Source organism: Oryctolagus cuniculus, chromosome 19 (genome assembly GCF_964237555.1).
Source record: "Oryctolagus cuniculus chromosome 19, mOryCun1.1, whole genome shotgun sequence".
Classification (NCBI taxonomy): Eukaryota; Metazoa; Chordata; class Mammalia; order Lagomorpha; family Leporidae; genus Oryctolagus; species Oryctolagus cuniculus.
Window position 1 is genome coordinate 31,367,427 of NC_091450.1, and position 19,645 is coordinate 31,387,071.

Below are 19,645 nucleotides of genomic sequence, written 5' to 3' on the forward strand. Positions count from 1 at the left end.
GGCAGATCGAAGACTTCTACTAATCAAGCCCTGAGATCAAGGCTGGGAGGGGAAGTTTTCTGCGTCCACACATGGGCTCCTTGATAATCAGAGGTGCAAAGCTTCCTGTCCTTTTGATTTTGATAGGAGGTTGGCTGTCTATGGGGTCTAATGAGGAACTACTCATTCCTAATCCCTCGAGGTTGTCCCAGCTTTCTGAGTAAGAGATGGGAGCTCTAGGTGTGGCCTAAGAGATGTGTGCAGGGGAGGAGAGGAGGGCACATACAGGAGACTCGTGCTGTTTCTGCCCCCTCACAGCGGGGCACCTGTGGCCCACTCATCCGCCTCCTCCTCAAAACAGATCCCAGCTTGCAACCTGGCAACCCTCCCACCCCATTTTCCAGCAGTTCTAAACTTGACCCTCAGTAGAGGTCTCTGGCACAGACTGGGCCCGCCCTGCTCTCCTGCTTTGCTCTTCCCATGCCCTCAACTCTCCGGGTGACGCACAGCCCTTAGAAGGGGATCCCCTAGGAAGGGGTTGGCTGAGGCCACCGGGAAGCCCAGGCCCTGCCTGTTTTGGATATCTCCTGCGCAGGCCGGTCCCCTCTAATCTACCGTAGCCAGGCCAGCAAATGCCTGCCCTTAAGGGGAAAGGGTTGGATGTGGCTTAATAAGGATGAGAGCCACAAGTAATCCCCTAAGTACTTTGCCTTGTAACCTGAGATTATCTGGCCTAGAGACACCTGTTTTCACTGCTTTGCTGATAGCTGTATAAAAAGCACGCTGGTTAATGAGAGTCATGAAGTCCTCCCTTGGATGTGTCTCTGGTGAGCTGGGCTGCACGTGCCCATCAGCAAGGTTGAGGAAGGACTGGAGGGTTTGCCCAAGTTTCCACCCTGTACAGTGGTCAGGACCTAGGCAGGAAGTCTCAGGTCAGGGTCAGGGTTTTTTTGGGCTCTCGAATCAGTGTGACCACCAAGTCCTTTCTTGATAGACAGCAGGTCTGTCCTTTAACCCCCTGATCCACAGTTTCCACCACTTGGGAGGGAGGCAGGATAACACCTGCTGTGCCTGTTACACACAGGGTAGTCATGGAGACCCGGGGCGTAGGTGCAACCCTGCACACCAGGCCCACAAGGCTCTCCCGGAAGAGGGGAGCTAGATTAACATAGACTCTTTTGAGACACAAAACCAGTGCCAACCCTTTGAAACTGACCAATCATGTTCTAATCATTTAGAACTGCAAGTCCCTGCTTCGGGTGGCACAGAAGATGTTGGCAATTTGTTGGAGAATCATTTCTCTGCTGGAGACGCAAGTCTAGAGGAGAAAGAAAGGGCTCTGTATGCAGATGCGGCCCCACGAGACGAGAACCTGCTCCTTCACTACCCAGACGGCAGGGAGGCCGAGAGTGCGGAGCGCACCACCGCCGGGGCCCCTCCAGCTGCCCCCGGCCCAGGCTCCGAGCCGGAAGCCAGCCTCCCCAATGCCTCAGCCACAGAGTCAGCCCCACCCGGGGACGCCACAGGGCCCAGGGAAGAGCAGGGCCCAGCAGCAGCAAGCGCCCTTCCTCCAGGAGGGGACGAGGGGTCCTTGCAAGAGGAGAGGCAAGAGCTCAGTTCGGGAGAGGGACCGGGAGAGGAGGCAGCTGGGCTCGGGCTCCCCTCGGAGGGAGCTGCCAGCGGGGAGACGCAAGGGCAGGCTGGGGGTGGCAAGGTCCCCAAGGAAGCGGAAGGGGTACTAGGGGACAGCCCTGTGCAAGGAGCAGCTGCAGAGACGGCCGAGCCTGAAGCCTCGGGGATCGCCCCTAGCTCAGAGGACGAACAGATCCACACCCTGGAGGGAGAAGGCAAAGGCAGCCCTGGGCCTGACCACGGGCCTACGGAGCTAGATGGAACTCCTGACGGTGCATCTGCGGGAGAAGAGCCAAAGGCCGACTTGGACACAGAAGCCAGAGAGAGAGCTGAGGACCAGCACCAGGTCCACACCCTGGAGACAGAAGGCAAAGGTGGCCCTGGGCCTCACCAGGGCCCCGCAGAGGTAGATGGAGGCCCGGACACCGTGTCTGTGGGAGAAAGCCTGGAAGCCAGGGAGGGCGCTGAGGACCAGGGGAAGCCCAGCCCCGGCCAGGAGGCTGGCCCAGCTGCTGCAGAGGCCGGCACTGAACCTGGGGGCACCAAGCACTCTGAGGAAGAGGGGATGGAGCAGGACCGCCCCCCAGAGGGCCAGGTGCCAGTGATGCGCCAGGACGAGGGGGGTGAGGCCTCCTCTGAAGAAGAGGGCGATGAGGAAGGTGGAAGTGAGGAAGAAGAGGGAGACCCATCCGAAGAAGATTCCGGGGAAGACAGCGGCGATGGAGCCAGCTCAGAAGAAGCAGGGGCTGCCTCTGAGGAGGCCTCAGGAACTGCAGGTCTCGGGGAGGAAGAGACCCAGCCCAGCACCGAGGGCTTGGATTCCGGGCCTGCAGGTAGCCAGGCCCAGGACACTGAGGCAGAGGAGCCTGAAGAGGGACATCAGGGGCCAGAGAGTCCCATCACTGCCCCCCAGGGTAGGAATGAATTTCTTAAAGCAACCCCAGAACCTGGGGCAGCTGTGTTCTTCCTGGAGGTGTTGTGTGGAGTTGGGGACAGGCAGGGGCAGGGTGGGGCGGGAGAGCCCCAGTTAGTTCCAGGTTTGCCAGAGAGGGGCCCTGTCCAGGGCACAAACCCAGGGAGGTACCCTCCAGGTTGGAGGGACTGAATGGGAAGTCACAGAGGGACCCAGGCACTTCTGAGTCAAGCCCCATGGGAGGGTCCCTGTTAGGGTTCCTAGTTGAGCCTCAACATGGACCAGGGCCTTAAGGACAAGGCCACAAGGGAACTAGTGCAGGGACTGGGGTCCTGAGGCCAGCTGGTGCAGTGACATTGCAGGGAGCTGGTACAGTTGGGCTGCAAACTGTGCAGGTGACCACTTGGTGGGCTGATTCCTGGGCCTCCCTTTGAAGACACAGCCATAGGAGGCGTGGAGAACTCGGATGCACTGTGTCCTCCAAATGGCCACCTGAAGCAGCAGCGGCCATCCTCAAAGGGCTGGGGAACAGGAGAGGAGTGGGAGGGCAGGGCCACAGACACTGATCTGATGCTGGGGTCAGGACCCTGTAGGCCACATCCGCTCAGTAGCTTAGACCAACCAAAAGCTGGGCTTTCAGGGTGGGTGGGGCCAGGTCTTTGCTTTCCCAGAAGGCTTCTCGGTGGGTTTCCGGGCAGAGTTTAACTTACAAACCACTGGTCAAGAGCTTGCAGCCTCTATAAAGGGAGGGGCGGGGCTGCAACCTGCAAGCTGCTCCTCTCCTGCTCTCCCTCTTCTGGCTTTGAGGTCAGGGACTGCCTGGGTTTGGCCTCCTGAGCTGTCGCCCATATGGTGTTATTGAGTCTTCATTCCCTGGGAACTGGCCTCCTTCTGCCCTGCAGGCCTGGGTCCATCTTCTAATCTCCTAAGAGCCTCTGTGCAGGTGGCCTGGGGAGAAACAGCTGTGGCTGTGGAGGCCCAGGGACTTGAGCAGCCCCTTTCCTGGAGTCGTGGCAGGCACAGGCACCTCTTGGTTGCTTGGTTGGGAGAACAGTTGACCCCTGCACCTGCTCCTCCTGGCTCCATATAGCCAGTATGATCCTGTGAAATGCCCACTGAGGCCACCTTTGCCTTGGGATAAATTATGAACCCCTTTGGTGGCCCTTGCGGCTGCCTGCTCAGCCCTGCTTCCTGCTTCCTGTCTGGGGGCTTTCACCGAGGGCTCCCCTCCGTCCTTTACCTGACTAACCGTGCAGTCCCCCTGGTGGACCTGTCTAGACACACATCTTAGGCCCTCTCGCCTTCTGGAATGTTTCCTTCCATAGCTACTTCGCTGTGTGTAATTATGGGCACAGCAGCACGAGGATGTTTCGGTCACTGATGGACCACATCTGTGAGTGGAGCTAGAACATTTCTGTTGCTTAGTGTTTTTGCTGCGTCTTTTCTGTTTGGAGGCACAAACACCTAGCATTGTGTCAAGTTGCCTACAGTGTTGAGTACAGCGTCTAGGAGCATGGACTGTACGTGGAGCCTAGATGTTCAGAGGGCCAGACCGTGGAGGTTTGTGTCCCCACAACAAGGAAATGGTCTGACGACGCGCTTCTCAGGATGCGTCCTCATGGCCAAGTGACACATGATTGCATGACTTTCTTGTAGAGACTTTCTCAGCTCTCTGGCCACTAGGCTGTAGGAAGCTCCCCGAGGGCAGGTTCTGTGCCGTCTTGGACTCCACTGTCTTTCTGCTGTGATGCTTGATACATGGTAGATGCTCAGTAAGTGGTCGTTGCTTGAATAAAGTGGATCACGAGCCTAGAAGGAGAGTCCAGGTCTCCACATTCCATCCTAAAGGCAGAACTCAGCTCAGCACCCACTGAAGGCTGCAGGCCTGGTGCACCTTCCAAGGGGCCTAGAGCTCAGCTGTCTGCTAACCTGTTTTCTGCTTTTCTCTGCAGAAGAGACGGAAGATGTGAGTGAAGAAGTCCCAATGAGGGACCGCTCCCACATCGAGAAAACCCTGATGCTGAATGAGGACAAGCCGACTGATGACTTCTCTGGTAACCAGAGGCGTGGGACAGGGCTGGACCAGGATTGGGGCTGGAGCAGGGCTGGAGGCCAGGCAGAGCTTCAGAGGTGACTGAAAGCCAGGCCACAAGTGGGCTGTAGACCGGCAAGGACCCCAGGGAACAGGACACCCATGACTGGGGACTGTGTGGAGTTGGCTTTGTGAGCAGGGACCAAGCTAGAGGAGGCTCCAGATTGGCAGAGAGGGGGACATGTTGGTCCCAGCCAGTGTGGTAATGTTGAACATGGAGGGTGAGTCTGGCGCCACAGGCTGTGGGATATGCCAGCCTGTGCACTATGGCAGGAGTGGGTGGCTAATAAGAATTTACTGCCTCTGGGACTGGTGTGTGGTACAGCGGCTAAGCTACTGCTCCCAATGATGCTGGCATCCCACATGGAGTCCTGGCTGCTTTGCTTTCAATCCAGCTTCCTGGTGACGTGCCAGAGAAGGCAGTGTAAGATGGTCCAGGTGCTTGGGCTCCTGCCACCCACGTGAGAGACCAGGATGGAGTTCCTGGCTCCTGGCTTTGACCTCGCCCAGCCTTGGCTGTTGAGACCATTTGGGGAGTGTCACAGGAAGCCACCAACTGAGGCCAGTGTTGTGAGCACTGAGAAGAATTTACCAGAGTAGAATACAGAGAGGCGTGAGCAGAGTTAGCTTTATTAAAACACACTGCAAGGGAGCAGCGGGCAGCCAGGCCAGCAGGAAACTGACAACTGGAGTGCCATGGATTGTAATCTGCATCTAACTGAGGCAGATGCTTCTGGCCAGGGGCTTCGCAGAGGCACTGAGCTCCTTATTGCTGGGGATTTTTCACCAGGGACTTCCTGTTGACCTCCACAGGGCGTGAACCAGAATGGAAAACACCCCTTTCTCTGTCTCTCCCTATTTTTTAAAATTTTATTTGAAAGGCAGAGTGACACACACACAGAGAGAGGGATAGACAGACAGACAGACAGAGACAGAGAGATCTTCCATCTGCTGGTTCATTCCCCAAATGGCTGCAATGGCCAGGGCTGGGCCAGGCAGAAGCCAGGAGCCAGGAGATTCATCAAGGTCTCCCATGTGGGTGCAGGGTCAAGTACTTAACCCATCTTCCGCTGCTTTCCAAAGTGCATTAGCAGGGAGCTGGATTGGAAGTGGAGCAGCTGGGGCTTGAACCAGTGCCGATATGGGATGTCAGCACTGCAGGCGACAGCTTTAGCCAACTACACCATAACACTGGCCCCATAAATCTTTTTTTTTTTAAAGATTTATTTATTTATTTAAAAGTCAAACTTGCACAGAGAGAGTTACATAGAGAGAGAAGGCAGAGAGAGAGGTCTTCCACCTGCTGGTTCACTCCCCAGTTGGCCGCAACAGCCTGAGCTGTGCTGATCTGAAGCCAGGAGCCAGGAGCTTCTTCCGGGTCTCCCACATGGGTGCAGGGGCCCAAGGACTTGGGCCATCTTCTGCTTTCCCAGGCCATAGCAGAGAGCTGGATCAGAAGTGGAGCAGCCAGGACTCAAACAGTCGCCCATATGGGATGCTGGCACTGCAGGCAATGACTTTACCCACTACACCACAGTGCCGGCACTCCCATAAATCTATTTATTTATTTATTTATTTATTTATTTATTTATTTATATTTTTGACAGGCAGAGTTAGACAGTGAGAGAGAGAGACAGAGAGAAAGGTCTTCCTTCCGTTGTTTCACCCCCCAAGTGGCTGCTATGGTCGGCGCTGCGCCGATCCAAAGCCAGGAGCCAGGTGCTTCCTGCTGCCCTCCCATGTGGGTGCAGGGCCCAAGCACTTGGGCCATCCTCCACTGCCTTCCCGGGCCACAGCAGAGAGCTGGCCTGGAAGAGGAGAAACCGGGACAGAACCGGCGCCCCAACTGGGACTAGAACCCAGAATACCGGCGCCGCAGGCGGAGGATTAGCCTAGTGAGCTGCGGTGCTGGCCCCCATAAATCTTTTTAAAAGACAAATTCATCCACCCTCCCACTTTGATTTTAAGACTATAAAGCCCTCTCGTATCCAAGAATTTCAACTGGGTTTGTCTCCTCTTAACTGATGAGATAGCGAGACCTCAGAGCAAGGCCAAGAGAGCTTGGGTCACTTGGCTAGAGAGCAGCAGTGGGAGGTAGAGCCTAGCCAGCCTGAGCACCAACACCCCTCGTCCCCCAGTGCTTCCAGCTTTGCCCTGGGGCTGCTCTCTCCCAGGAGTACCTGGGATACAGTGAGGGACAAGGGGCAGGATGGCTGTCCTAGGGGCCTCTGGCTCCCTGGCCCCTGGGCCTGAGGCAGCACACACAGTGGGCAGCAGAGAGAAAGAGGTAGAATTCACATCTCCCAGAGAAAGGGTCTTCAGGTGGGCTGTGGGCTTAGACAGTGTCTTCAGATGTACTGCTGAGGTGGGAGGAAGGGAGGAGCGGGGTGTTTAAAAAAGCTCAGGAGGCTTTGCAGGTTGGAGGGAGGCCAGGGGTCAGAGAGTGTGTTGTTTTCAGGCATTTAAAAAATTTATTTATTCATTTCATTGTTTATTTGAGAGATAGGAAGAGGGAGGGTGGGAAAAAGAGACAGACAGACAGCTGTCATATGCTGGTTCACTCTCCAAAAGCCCTCAAATGGTAGAGCTGAAGCCAGGAGCCAGGAACTCAGTCAGAGACTCCGCGTCCTGGGTGGGAATGCAAGTACTTGAGCCTGCTGCCTCCCGTGGTCTGCATTAGCAGGAAGCTGGAGTCAGAAGCCAGAGCTGGGACTTGAACCCCAGCACTCTGATGTGGGACATGGGCCTCTTGACTGTCAGGCTAAACACCTGCTCTGGTCTGAGGAGTTTTGAGGGTCGGGCTGTGCACCAGTTTCTTCCACACTGTGAATGTGTAGTGGAGTTGCTGGGCTTCTGAGGGCCCCAGCTCCTATCAGGCAGGGGTGGAGCTGCCCAAGGGGTGGAGGGGCTGCCTGGGGTGCACCCTGCCTGATGCTCTCCCCCGCACCTCTCTGTCCCCAGCGGTACTGCAGCGGCTTCGAAAGATCTACCACTCATCCATCAAACCCTTGGAGCAGTCTTACAAATACAATGAGCTGCGGCAGCACGAGATCACAGGTACAGCCTTGGCCGGGGTTGGGGTCACATCTCTGACCCACTGGGACTCCCCCGTTGCCCACACAGGTGTGCGAGGCTGAGCTCTCCCAAGGAGTCAGACGGGACAGCAGCCTCGGGCCTGTGAGCTGCCCCTGTCACGGAGGAGCACTTGGCACTGCAAGGGCCTTGCAGGAAGCGTTCATGTCTAAGCATTTGGGCCTCAGGAGGGCCGGCTCTGGTCTCAGCTCCCACAAGGCCCACTCCCTGATGGCTCAGGTCTGAATCCCCTGACTGGCTTGGATTCCTCCTCTCCTCCTATCACCCTTCCTGGATGGCTTCTCTTGTGCCTGGATTCTCTTAAAAATTGGTTTTCAAATTAATAAAACAAGAAATACTTGTTATTAATTTTTTAATACTGCAAAATAGTATATGAGGATACTTTGGAAGGTTCATGGAAAATTATATTAAAAGATAAGTTTATTTTGGTGCAAAAGTTTTTGAAATTCTTGTATACTTTTCCTATAATGTACATTTTCCATAGAATTTTTTTTTAAAAGCGTTATTTGAAAGGCAGAGAGAGAGGGAGACAGCATGGAATTTTTGAAGATCTCATACGTGAAGAGTAAAAATTCTTCTTGATTTCCAACTTCTCTATTTCTACTCCCAGAGGCACCCACTGTTGCTACTGCTTGTAAATACTTGCAGGCATTTCCCTCTGCGTGTGTGAGCATACAAGAGTATATCTTCCTTTCTCAAAGATGTGGTGCTGTGTGCATCTGCATGCATGGGGATATGTTGAGTGTGCGTGTCTGCACATGTATATGTATGTGTACATGTGTGTGCATGTGCCTATGTCCACGTGCCTGTGTGTTTCTATGTGCACGTGTGTGGGTAGAACCACCCTATTCATCTGTTACTGCCTGCCCCTATCTTGCACAAATCCACCGTGCTCTGTATAACTAGTCCCTGGCTGATGGATAATGGGGCATTTTCCATTTTTAAAAATGACCCAAACACTACTAGAATCAGTATGTGTCTCATGCAAGTATATTTGTAGAGAAATTCTTAAAAATGGAACATTGGAATTAAACGTTTTGATAGTTGCTGCTGAATTACCTTAGACTATATACAGTTGTGCTCACAGTAACAGTGGGCGAGAGCTCCTACTGTTAAAGAGGGGAGTGCCACTTTTTACTGTTACGCCACTGTGGAAACACTGTCAGTGGTATCCAGGTTGTTTTGATTGTGAGTGGTATGGCAGATCTCTTCCCATGTTAATTGGCTATTTCTACATGATCTCATTTGATTCTGTTTCGACAAGTGAGTAGCAGTGTCCCAGGTTATGCATAGAGGGGACTTCCAACAGGTCAAGGAAGATGAAATTACAAGACAAGTTTATTTCTGTGCCAGGAAATATAAAACCATGCATAGTTTTTCTATAACGTGGATTTTCCATGAATGTTTTGAAGTTTTCTCATATTTGTCCCACTCGACAGAAGCGCAGCCTGGTGCCCAGAGAAGTGCAGGCTTCCCGGTCACACAGCGGGACCTAGGACTGTGCTTCCTGTTTCTCCTCCCAGGGAAGCCCCGCCCCTCAGCGCCAGTTCTCTCCGGGCTCCAGAGAGGACACAACCTGGTGGAGGTTCCACAACCTCCAGCGGCTCTGCTCCGCCCTCGCTACCCGCCTTCTCTCCCGGCTCAAGACCAAGGGCATGGTCCAGATAGGAAACCACAGCCCTGACAGCGCAAGCAGGCTGCCGGCTGCCCCAGGGCTTCCCAGCGCCTGGTCTCAACTTTCTGCACTTGGCCCTGGTCCCTAGTCTCCCGCCAGCTCCCGGTGCGATCTCGCCTGCACGAGCCCGCGCTGCCCCCTGCTGTAGAGAGCTGGGGCGGCAGCCGCCCAGGGAGGCCCAGTTTGTGGTTTGTCTTCCGTGCTGTGGGTCCCGCGTCCAGAAAGCAGGTGAAGCCACTTTCTGTGAGATCCCGGTGGCTCTGACTGGAACCTCCTGCTGCTTTCTCAGCCATCCTCTCCCTTCCTGCTGTCAAGTCAGGAGCTGACATCCACGGAGACAGGAGCGGCTCCCGTGTGTTTCTGGGCAGGGCAGGACTAGGGCCATTTCAGCCCTTGGAGGTAATAGAGGTGCACCTGCTATTTACGAGGCAGCAGCTTGGTCCTCTAGGATGTAAAGAAAGTCACCCCAGAGAGAGAACCAGTGCATCACAACTAAGGTATGCGGCCGGAGGTGTATCATATCCGTGCCCTGTAAAAGTTGGGGAGTGTGGGTTTCTGTGGCTACTGCTTAAATGTGTGTCGGAATATCTGACAGGACATGTAGGAAATTAGCAGTGTTACCTTTTTCTGGTTATGGACAAAGCAGGTTGGGGGCAGAGATGGGAGGCCTTTCACTGTTTACTTTATTATACTACTGATTTATGTTTATTTATTTATTTTTTATTTATTATTATTATTATTTTTGACAGGCAGAGTGGACAGTGAGAGAGAGAGAGACAGAGAGAAAGGTCCTCCTTTGCCGTTGGTTCACCCTCCAATGGCCGCCGCGGCTGGCGCGCTGCGGCTGGCGCACCGCGCTGATCTGATGGCAGGAGCCAGGAGCCAGGTGCTTTTCCTGGTCTCCCATGGGGTGCAGGGCCCAAGCACCTGGGCCATCCTCCACTGCACTCCCTGGCCACAGCAGAGGGCTGGCCTGGAAGAGGGGCAACCGGGACAGAATCCGGCGCCCCGACCGGGACTAGAACCCGGTGTGCCGGCGCCGCTAGGCGGAGGATTAGCCTAGTGAGCCGCGGCGCCGGCCCTATACTACTGATTTATGAATCAAGACATTAAATAAGAAATTAATGAAAACAAAAAATTAGGGCCTTTGCTTTTCTTTTTAAATCTTATTTATTTATTTTTATTTTATTTGAAGTGCAGAGTGGGAGAGAGAGGTATCTTCCACCTACTGGTTCACTCCCCAAATGCCCATAACAGCCAGGACTGGGCTATGCTGAAGCCAGGAGCCCAGAACTCCATTTGTTGCCTCCTAGCAACAATGCATTAGCAGGAAGCTGGATCAGAGACAGTGTAGCTGAGACTTGAACCAGGCACTCAAATAGGGGGTGCCTGTGTCCTAAGCAGTAACTTAAGCCGCTGCACGAAATGCCGTGCTGGGGGCCACCTGTTTTGAGGGCTGTCTCCCAGGCTTGGTGAGATGAAGAGGTCATGGGAATTTAGTGCTCCACTGTGCAGAGCTGATCCTCCGAGCCTCAGTCCAGAGAGGAGCTGGGGGGGGGGGGGGACAGGAGGGCCCAGGCCTGTGAATCGGCAGTGACACTGACTGCAGCCTGTGTTGAAAGCCTCCTGCCCAGCCCTCCCTGTCCCCTAGTTTTGAAAGCACCAGAGAATTCTGCTTTTCTTTATTAGGGATCCCAACTTTGGAATGACCCTTGCTGGCATTCTCCCCAGCATGACCTCTGGAGTCCTCTGGACACAGGCCCAGGAACCCAAGGATCCCCAGTTCAGTGTTTAGTCTTAGACACTGGCAAAGTTATCACAGACTTTGGAGGCTAATTTTTTAAAAAAATATTTTATTTATTTGAAAGGCAGTGTTACAGACAGACAGAGGGAGAGACAGAGAGAGAGGTTGTCTATCTGCTGGTTTACTCCCCGAGTGGCTACAATGGCCAGAGCTGCACCAGGCTAAAGCCTGGGGCCAGGAGCTTCTTCCAGGTCTCCCACATGGGTGCAGGAGCCCAAGGACTTGGGCCATCTTTTGCTTTCCCAGGCCATAGCAGAGAGCTGGATCGGAAAAGGAGCAGCTGGGACTTGAACCAGTGCCCATGTGGGATGCTGGTACTGCAGGCAGAGGCTTAGCCTACTGCACCACAGCACTGGTCCCTTGGAGGCTAATTTTTTAAAAAAGATTTATTTTATTTATTTGAAAGGCAGAGTGACACAGAAAGATAGGGAGAAACAAAGAGAAAAAGATCTTTTATCTGTTGGTTCAACCATCCCCAAATGGTTGCAAATGTTGGGGCTAGGTCAGGCCGAAGCAAAAAACCAAGAAGTCCATCTGGGTCTCCCATGTGGGTGGCATGGGTCTAAGTAACTGGGCCTTCTTCCTGTTCCCTCTCAGGCTCATGAGCAGAGAGCTGCATCGGAGGTAGAGCAGCCGGGACTTGAACTGGCACTCTGATATGGGATGCTAACATCACAGGCTGTGGTTTGACGCACTGTCCACACGGCCAGCCCCAGGAGGCCAATATTTTCAAGTGATCCTAGAAGCTGGGTTGGACTGAGCCTGAGGTGAGGGTTTTAGGAACCACGGCTAGAGCTGCAGAGGCTGGGGACAGGTGGGGCCTGAGTTTAGACTGGAAAGCTGCGTGAACTTCACACAAATCCTGTCTTCTGGGCTATCAGGCTGGATAGCAGAGTTAACTTCTCTCCGTGTGGAAGCTCTGTCCTCCCCTCATCCCCTCCTTCTGATGGTGCCAGGAGACCTCACCCACATGAGCCCTGGTTCTGTGTTCAGAGAATTCACTTAGGTCTGCTGATGCAGGCAGCTGGGCCATGGGTATGGGCAAGGGCAAAACAATGACTTCTGCCATTTTTTGATTTAATTTTTATTTATTTACTTTTATTGTTTATTTGAAAGGCAAAGACAGAAATCCTCATCCTCTGTTTCTTCCCCAAAGGTCCATAACAACCAGGAGCCAGAAGTCAATCTGAATCTCCCACGTAGGTGGCAGGAACCCAACCACTTGAGCCATCATCTTCTCTGCTTTTCAGGGTCCACACCAGAAGGAAGCTGGAATTAGAAGCGGAACTGGAACTCAGATATGGGATATGGACATCCCATATGGCATCTTAACTCCTGTAGCAAGTGTCACTGAGTGCCATATACACTGTCTGATCCATGTAGAATGCCCCAACTCAGCCGGATGAGGGTTGATGGGATACAGGGTGCTTTGGAGAACAGCACTGCTATTCTCTTGTTAGTTTACTTCTGTTTCTAACTCCTGTTATCCACAGATGGGGAAATTACTTCCAAGCCTATGGTGCTATTCCTGGGACCGTGGAGTGTTGGTAAATCCACCATGATAAACTACCTCCTTGGGTTGGAAAACACTCGATACCAGCTCTATACAGGTAATAGATTTTTGTGTGTACGTAAAAGTGCTATGAAAAATAAAATATTTTTGTATGTCTTCACTGTGGTTGTGAAAAGCAAAACAAAGCAAACTGGCAGTTACACCAGTATCCAGACTAGCATTATTCAGAACGGCCAAAAAATGGAGACAACCCGATGTCCGGCAGTGGATGGATGGATAACCAGAACGTGGGCTACCTATATAGCGAGGTACCAGACAGCCTCGGAAAGGAAGGGCCCCCGGCTGTCAGCACACATTAGGCGGTCAGGCTCTAAGCCAGGCTGCACGTGGACAGACCTTGAAGGCACTGTGCTGAGTGAAACAAGCCAGACACAAAAGGACAAGGGCTGTGTGATTCTGCTGGCTGAGGTACTTGCAGCGGACAAGCTCGAGGAGACAGAACGTAGAACCCTGGCTTCCAGGGGCTGGGCGGGGGCCCTGGGGAGCTGCTGTGAATGCAGGCAGTTTCATTGCAGGAACACGTGCAGGGTAGACGGTGCTGATGGCTGCACAACAGTGTGAACGCACTTAGTGCCCCAGAACCGTGCACTTAAAATTGGCTAAAATCACGAATCTTGTGTTACAATTAACAAGAAGCTACCATCTAAGCAAACACATCCTATGATTGTGACAAAACCCTCCCCGAGACGCCCCTCCTCACCCACACTAGCTGTAGGTCTGCTCCAGGGATCACTGTGCTCCCCCGGTTCTCACCCTGTGTGCAGGCGCCGAGCCCACCACCTCCGAGTTCACGGTCCTCATGCACGGACCCAAGCTGAAAACCATAGAGGGCATCGTCATGGCTGCCGACAGCGCCCGCTCCTTCTCACCCCTCGAGAAGTTTGGCCAGAACTTCCTGGAGAAGCTGATTGGCATCGAGGTTCCCCACAAGCTTCTGGAGCGTGTCACTTTTGTGGATACACCAGGCATCATTGAGAACCGCAAGCAGCAAGAAAGAGGTAATTTAGCTCTCGTTTCTGGACAGTGCGAGCTCTGCCTTAGGAAACTGTTTTTGACAGTGGGTGTAGGCGGGCAGGGGAAAGGAAACGTGGCTGGTGTTGTCCAACACCAGGACACGCAACCTTTACCTGCACCCGCTCCTCGTTTTCACCGGGGTATCCCTGGGTTTTGGAGTACTTCGTCTTTCCACTTCCCATGGCTGGGTTTGGCTTGGCCATGATCGGCGTTTCCCCGGGGCAGGGACCAGTCTTCTCTGTGGCGGCTCCTGGAGGTACAAGCTGGGGCAGAGTTGTCTTTGGGAGCCAGGCTGTCCTGGGCTAGCTGGATCCCAGGCCAGGTGTATTTGACAACGGGCTGAATTGGGTCTGAGGCTCTTGGGCTTGCTGTATTGAACTCTTCCTGTTCCTGTTTCTGCTTCATCAGAGGTACCTAAGTGGGGTACTTCTACCTAAGTAGGGCAAGGCCTACTTGCCTGCAGGTGGCAGGGGCGGCCACTTCGGGCCTGGAAGGCACGAGGCTGTGACATAGGCCACTGAGAGCTGCCATTGTGCAAGCTATGTGCAGAGATGAGTCCCAAGCACGGCAGGCGGAGGTGCATTTGACCAGGTGGCCTGGTCATGGTGAAAATGCCATTTTGGCTCTACCTAAGCAAGCATTATCATTAATAATCATTAATAAATATAATAGTAAGTTGACCTTATTTTACATTGGATGATTTTAGGCATCAGTAATTGGACATTGTAAAAAAAAATCTGAGTGTTTCATGACAGGTATTCCGTATCTCCTCACATTGTAAATAAGAAAACAGAAGGGATGGGGCCGGCGCTGTGGCTCAGCGGGTTAACACCCTGGCTTGAAGCGCTGGCATTCCATATGGGTGCCGGTTCAAGACCTGGCTGCTCCACTTCTGATCCAGCTCTCTGCTATGGCCTGGGAAAGCAGTAGAAGATGGCCCAAGTCCTTGGCCCCTGCACCCATGTGGGAGACCCACAAGAAGCTCCTGGCTCCTGGTTTCGGAACGGCGCAGTTCCGGCTGTTGTGACCAAGTGGGGAGGGAACCATCAGATGGAAGACCTCTCTCTCTCTCTCTCTCTCTGCTTCTCCTCTCTCTGTGTAACTCTGACTTTCAAGTAAATAAATAAATCCTTAAAAAAAAGAAAACAGAAGGGATAAGAAGTTAAAGAAATTTCATTTTTTAAAAGATTTATTTATTTATTTGAAAGGCAGAGTTACAGAGAGGCAGAGGCAGAGGCAGAGAGAGAGAGAGAGAGAGAGAGAGAGAGAGAGAAGTTTCCCATCCACTGGTTCTCTCCCTAGATGGCCACAATGGCTGGGACTGCACTGATCTGAAGCCAGGAGCCAGGAGCTGCTTCTCCCACATGGGTGCAGGGGCCCAAGGACTTAGGCCGTCTTTTACTGCTTTCCTAACCATAGCAGAGAGCTGGATTGGCAGTGGAGCAGCCGGGACTCGAACCAGCGCCCATATGGGATGCTGGCACTGCAGGTGGTGGCTTTACTGCTAAGCCACAACACCGGCCCTAAAGGTATTTGGAAATAATGAGTCCCTGCTGTATGACTGACAGTTTTAGTTGTGCTCTCCTAAATGGTTAGCAACACAGTAATGTTTGTATCAGTTTAGGTCATTGTTCTTGTCTTTGGTAGTGAAAATGCTGGAGTTTAGAAACATTGAATACTTGGCAGATCAGTAGAAAAGCCCAAATTCTCACCCAGTTTTTGCCAACATGAGGCTCCGTTTCTTTTCTTTTCTTTTCTTTTTTTTTTTTTTTTAAGATTTATGTATTTGAAGGCAGAGTGAGAGAGAAGGAGAAATGGAATCTTTTATCCGCTGGTTCACTCCCCAGCTAGCTGCAGTGGCCAGGCCTGGGTGAGGCAAAAGCCAGGAGCCTGAAACTCCATCTTGATCTCATATATGGGTGCAGAGGCCCAAGTACTTGGACCGTTTTCTGCTGCCTTCCCAGGCACGTTAGCTGGATGCTGGATGGGAAGGTGGGCAGCTGGGTCCTGCTGTGCCACAGCACTGGCCCCGGACTCTCATTTCTTCCCCCAAATAATCCTTCCCTTTCTGTTCTTCCAAGTATCTGACCTCTGTCTTTCAGCATTGTTGCCATTGCCCCAGGTCTTTTTATTTTTTGTATTCACTCATTTATTTATTTAGACAGGAGGAAAATCTCCATTTTGAACATGTATTTTGCTTCACTGGAGATTTGGAATTCACTGTAGATTAGAGCAAGGATCAGGCTGTTCTTGGTTAAAAGGCTGGCGAGGGGCAGGAGATATGTGATTGAGTCTTCAGTACTCTTCATAAACCCAGAAAATCCCCAGTGCTGTGACTCGTTTCCGCCTGTGGGATGGTTTGGTTCTGAAAGAAGGTGCGAGGGTCTCTGAGCGAGGCTCAGCTTGACTTCTCCTTCCCGTCCCCCGAAGGCTACCCTTTCAACGACGTGTGCCAGTGGTTCATCGACAGAGCTGACCTCATCTTTGTCGTCTTCGACCCCACCAAGCTGGACGTGGGCCTGGAGCTGGAGACCCTCTTCCGTCAGCTGAAGGGGCGCGAATCCCAGATAAGGATCATCCTGAACAAGGCGGACAACCTGGCCACACAGATGCTGATGCGGGTTTACGGGGCTCTCTTTTGGAGCTTGGCCCCTCTCATCAACGTCACGGAGCCCCCGAGGGTTTACGTCAGCTCCTTCTGGCCACAGGAGTATAAGCCTGACACCCACCGTGAGCTGTTTCTCAGAGAAGAGATCTCCCTCCTGGAAGACCTGAACCAGGTGATTGAGAACAGGTTGGAGAACAAGATTGCTTTCATCCGCCAGCACGCCATCCGGGTGCGCATTCACGCCCTCTTGGTTGACCGCTACCTGCAGACTTACAAGGACAAAATGACCTTCTTCAGTGATGGGGAGCTGGTCTTTAAGGACATTGTGGAAGATCCTGATAAATTCTACATCTTCAAGACCATCCTGGCAAAGACCAATGTCAGCAAATTTGACCTTCCCAACCGCGAGGCCTATAAGGACTTCTTTGGCATCAATCCCATTTCCAGTTTCAAACTCCTCTCCCAGCAGTGCTCCTACATGGGAGGTTGCTTCCTGGAGAAGATCGAGCGGGCCATCACCCAGGAGCTGCCCAGCCTCCTGGGGAGCCTCGGGCTCGGGAAGAATCCAGGTGCTCTCAACTGTGACAAAACAGGGTGTGGCGAAACCCCCAAGAATCGCTACAAGAAGCACTAGATTGTGGTGTAGCTGTTCTCAGTTTCTGTGGGTGAATGAGCTTGTGTCCTGTCTGAGAAGTCCTGGTTTATTAACCCTCTGATTCCTGCAAGAATCGTCGTGCACTGGAGGTGTGGGAGTTCCTTCAGGCCAGTGGTGGGGTGTGGCGGGTCTGGGGGGAGAGTGGAAACTGTGAATAATAGTGTGCTTGTCTTGTGGCTTCACTTAGGAGGCCTGACACGCGAGTCAGGCTCCCTCTGCTTGTCCTGGGTCCTCCCTTGGTCTCTTGGAGGGACAGAGAGCAGCTAAGTTCTCGTGTACACTTCTGAATCACCGAGGAGCAAATAAGCTACATGCTTTTCCCTGGATGCTGGGCAGGTAGTGAGGACCCGAGCGATAGCCAGCGCTCAGGTCCGCATCGCTTCCTTCCACACACACAGCCCCTGGCCCCTCCTGAGCTTGCACTGCTTTCAACAGGGGTGCGTCTTGGGGGTCTGAATCGGGCTCGGTTTTGAGCCTGTCCCCTGGGTCCTGTTTCTGGTTCCCCAAGGGGTGGGGTGGTGGTGGCACCAAAGTGCCAGGTGAGAACAAAGGTCCCGGGTTAGGACAAGGATCTGCCTTCCCCAAGGTCCTTTCTCTGACTTCATTGTCTAAGCTGGCTGGGCAGCCCGTTCTGTATGGGCCCCAGCCGGCAGGCGAGTGAGTGGTCAGCGGATTTGGGGAACTTTTCCCTCGGAGGTGACTGGAGTGAGGAAGTAGAAGGGCTCAGAGGGTTAATTGGTTTGCAGTGTGTCTTTGTCTAATGCATGTCCTGGAAAACTCAGATCCCAAGGCGTTGGGTTTCAGAGCAGACAACAGAGATCCTGCTCCTCGGCACGGGGGGCGTCTCTGGGCAGCCAGCACGTCCCGAATTGAAGAGGAGACTGTTTCCACAACTCCTCTGTGGGAACGCCTGGCAGAGGGGTAGTTCCTTCCCGGTTTCCGTTACCACGGCTCTTCCTTTCCTTTCTTCTCCATTCCCTGATGCACCAAAACTTAACACGTGGAGGAATCTCCCAGGAGAGTCAGAACCAGCACCAGCCCCGTGGTTCTGGGCACAGCCAGGCTTCTTGTCTGCACTCTGTGCAGACGTCCGTGAACGAACCACAGCAAGCCAGGCCCTTCAGATACCGCCGGGTGTGCCTGTGAGTACATGGTCTGAGAGAGGCTAGGGAGGCGACATCCACTCGAGGGCAGAGAGGAGGAACCCACATGAGTCCTCCATGGCCAGCCTGCGCTGCCATCTCAGACTGGGCAGAGGGGACAGGTAGGGGAGCAGCAGCCTCTTGGTGAAAGGTGCGTGGGGAGTGGTCTGTGCAGTCTAGGAGACAGCCCAAGCTTGGCTGCCTGGAGGGGTTCTCTTGGGAGCAAGCAGGAGCAGGATCCACCGGCACCAGGAGGTCATTCTGGACCAGAGGGAAAGTGAAAGGGAGGGCACAGCGATAGGCGCTCCAGGGATTGGGCAGTGGAAGTGAGGCAGGCAGACGAGGGCCGCCCAGAGCCACAGCTTAGGAATTCCTTTTCTCAGAAGGTTACCGGTCTGGTGCATGCTGCGAGGGAGGCCGCTGCTTTTGGCTTCGTGGAGCGCCTGGAACCTCCCCCAGGAAAACCAGCGGCTCCAAGTCTCCAGGACTTGTTTCCTAGGAGCAAGTCAACCCGGAAAAAAAAAAAAAAAAAAAAAAAAAAAAGCAAGTTCTAAAAGGAGCATCCAAGGAGCCTAATGACCTGGGAATGAGCTGGAATCTGTCTTGGACTTTTCTTCTCATTAAAAAACAAAAAAGCCTTTGCCTCGTTCTCCCTCATTTGCCCCCAGGAGTCTGCCCCTCCCGCCCTCCTCCACGCCCAGGAGCTGCTTCTGGCACGTCTTGTTTTTCTCTGTGCAGCCAGGGGAATAAAAATGCAGAACTGCATGGGCCCTGTAGCTGTTGATGTCATCGCTGCTGTGGGGAGAGCAGGTAGAACGAAGCTGACAGACTTGTAAGTATGGATATTATGGGGGGGGGGTGTATTATCAGTGTCCCCCCGCCCCGGGGTGCTTCTTTTCTCTAGTTTCCTTTTCTTGTGACTTCTCTCAGCTCTGTTCTTCCCACACTTTGACCTGCTGCCCCCTGGTGTGTCACTCAGTTGGCACAAGTGTCAGGACCCTGTTTTTTCTGCCCAGTGATATGGAGGTAGCTTTCAAGCAGAAACCTGGGGCTGGGAACTGGGGGAAACTTAGATCCAGAGATTGCCCCAAGAGAAAGGATTATGCATAAGGATTTCACCTGGACAGCGGCTGAAGCTTCCCGGTGCCCACTGGTTCTGCCTTCTTCAGGGAGGGAGTCTCAATAACGTTCCAGCCTCTCTCAGACGCCTGTGCTTTCTGGTCCTCTCCAACCAGGTGACTTTCCATCGTCCTTTGAGCTGGCAGAAGGACCACTTTGTAAGTTTCTTGGGGATAGACCAGAATCCAGGAAGTGCTCGCCCTAGTTTTGGATGCCTGCTCCCTGCCTTCCAGACACTGAAGATGGTTCCCTCCCTTAGCTGGTCCTGAAACCAAGGTCTGCTGTCCTGTGACCCTCTCCCTAGCCCCTCGGCTCCTGTGGGTCTCCATGTTTCCCTCCCCACATC

At 53.3% G+C, this 19,645-nt stretch overlaps 1 protein-coding gene across 3 annotated transcripts in view; it reads left to right on the forward strand.

The window, feature by feature from the left end:
• The window catches only part of SRL (sarcalumenin), a 54,630-nt gene extending 35,812 nt beyond the window's left edge, over window positions 1-18,818 (forward strand). For 2 of the 3 annotated variants that reach the window (XM_070063728.1, XM_008249591.4), the window contains 5 exons: window positions 4,477-4,578; window positions 7,578-7,673; window positions 12,682-12,798; window positions 13,526-13,759; window positions 16,206-18,818. In XM_070063728.1, the coding sequence (XP_069919829.1) occupies window positions 4,509-4,578; window positions 7,578-7,673; window positions 12,682-12,798; window positions 13,526-13,759; window positions 16,206-17,017 (1,329 nt within the window). In that variant the 5' untranslated portion in view covers window positions 4,477-4,508 and the 3' untranslated portion in view covers window positions 17,018-18,818. 3 annotated transcript variants of the gene reach the window in all.
• Window positions 18,819-19,645: the final 827 nt, after the last annotated feature.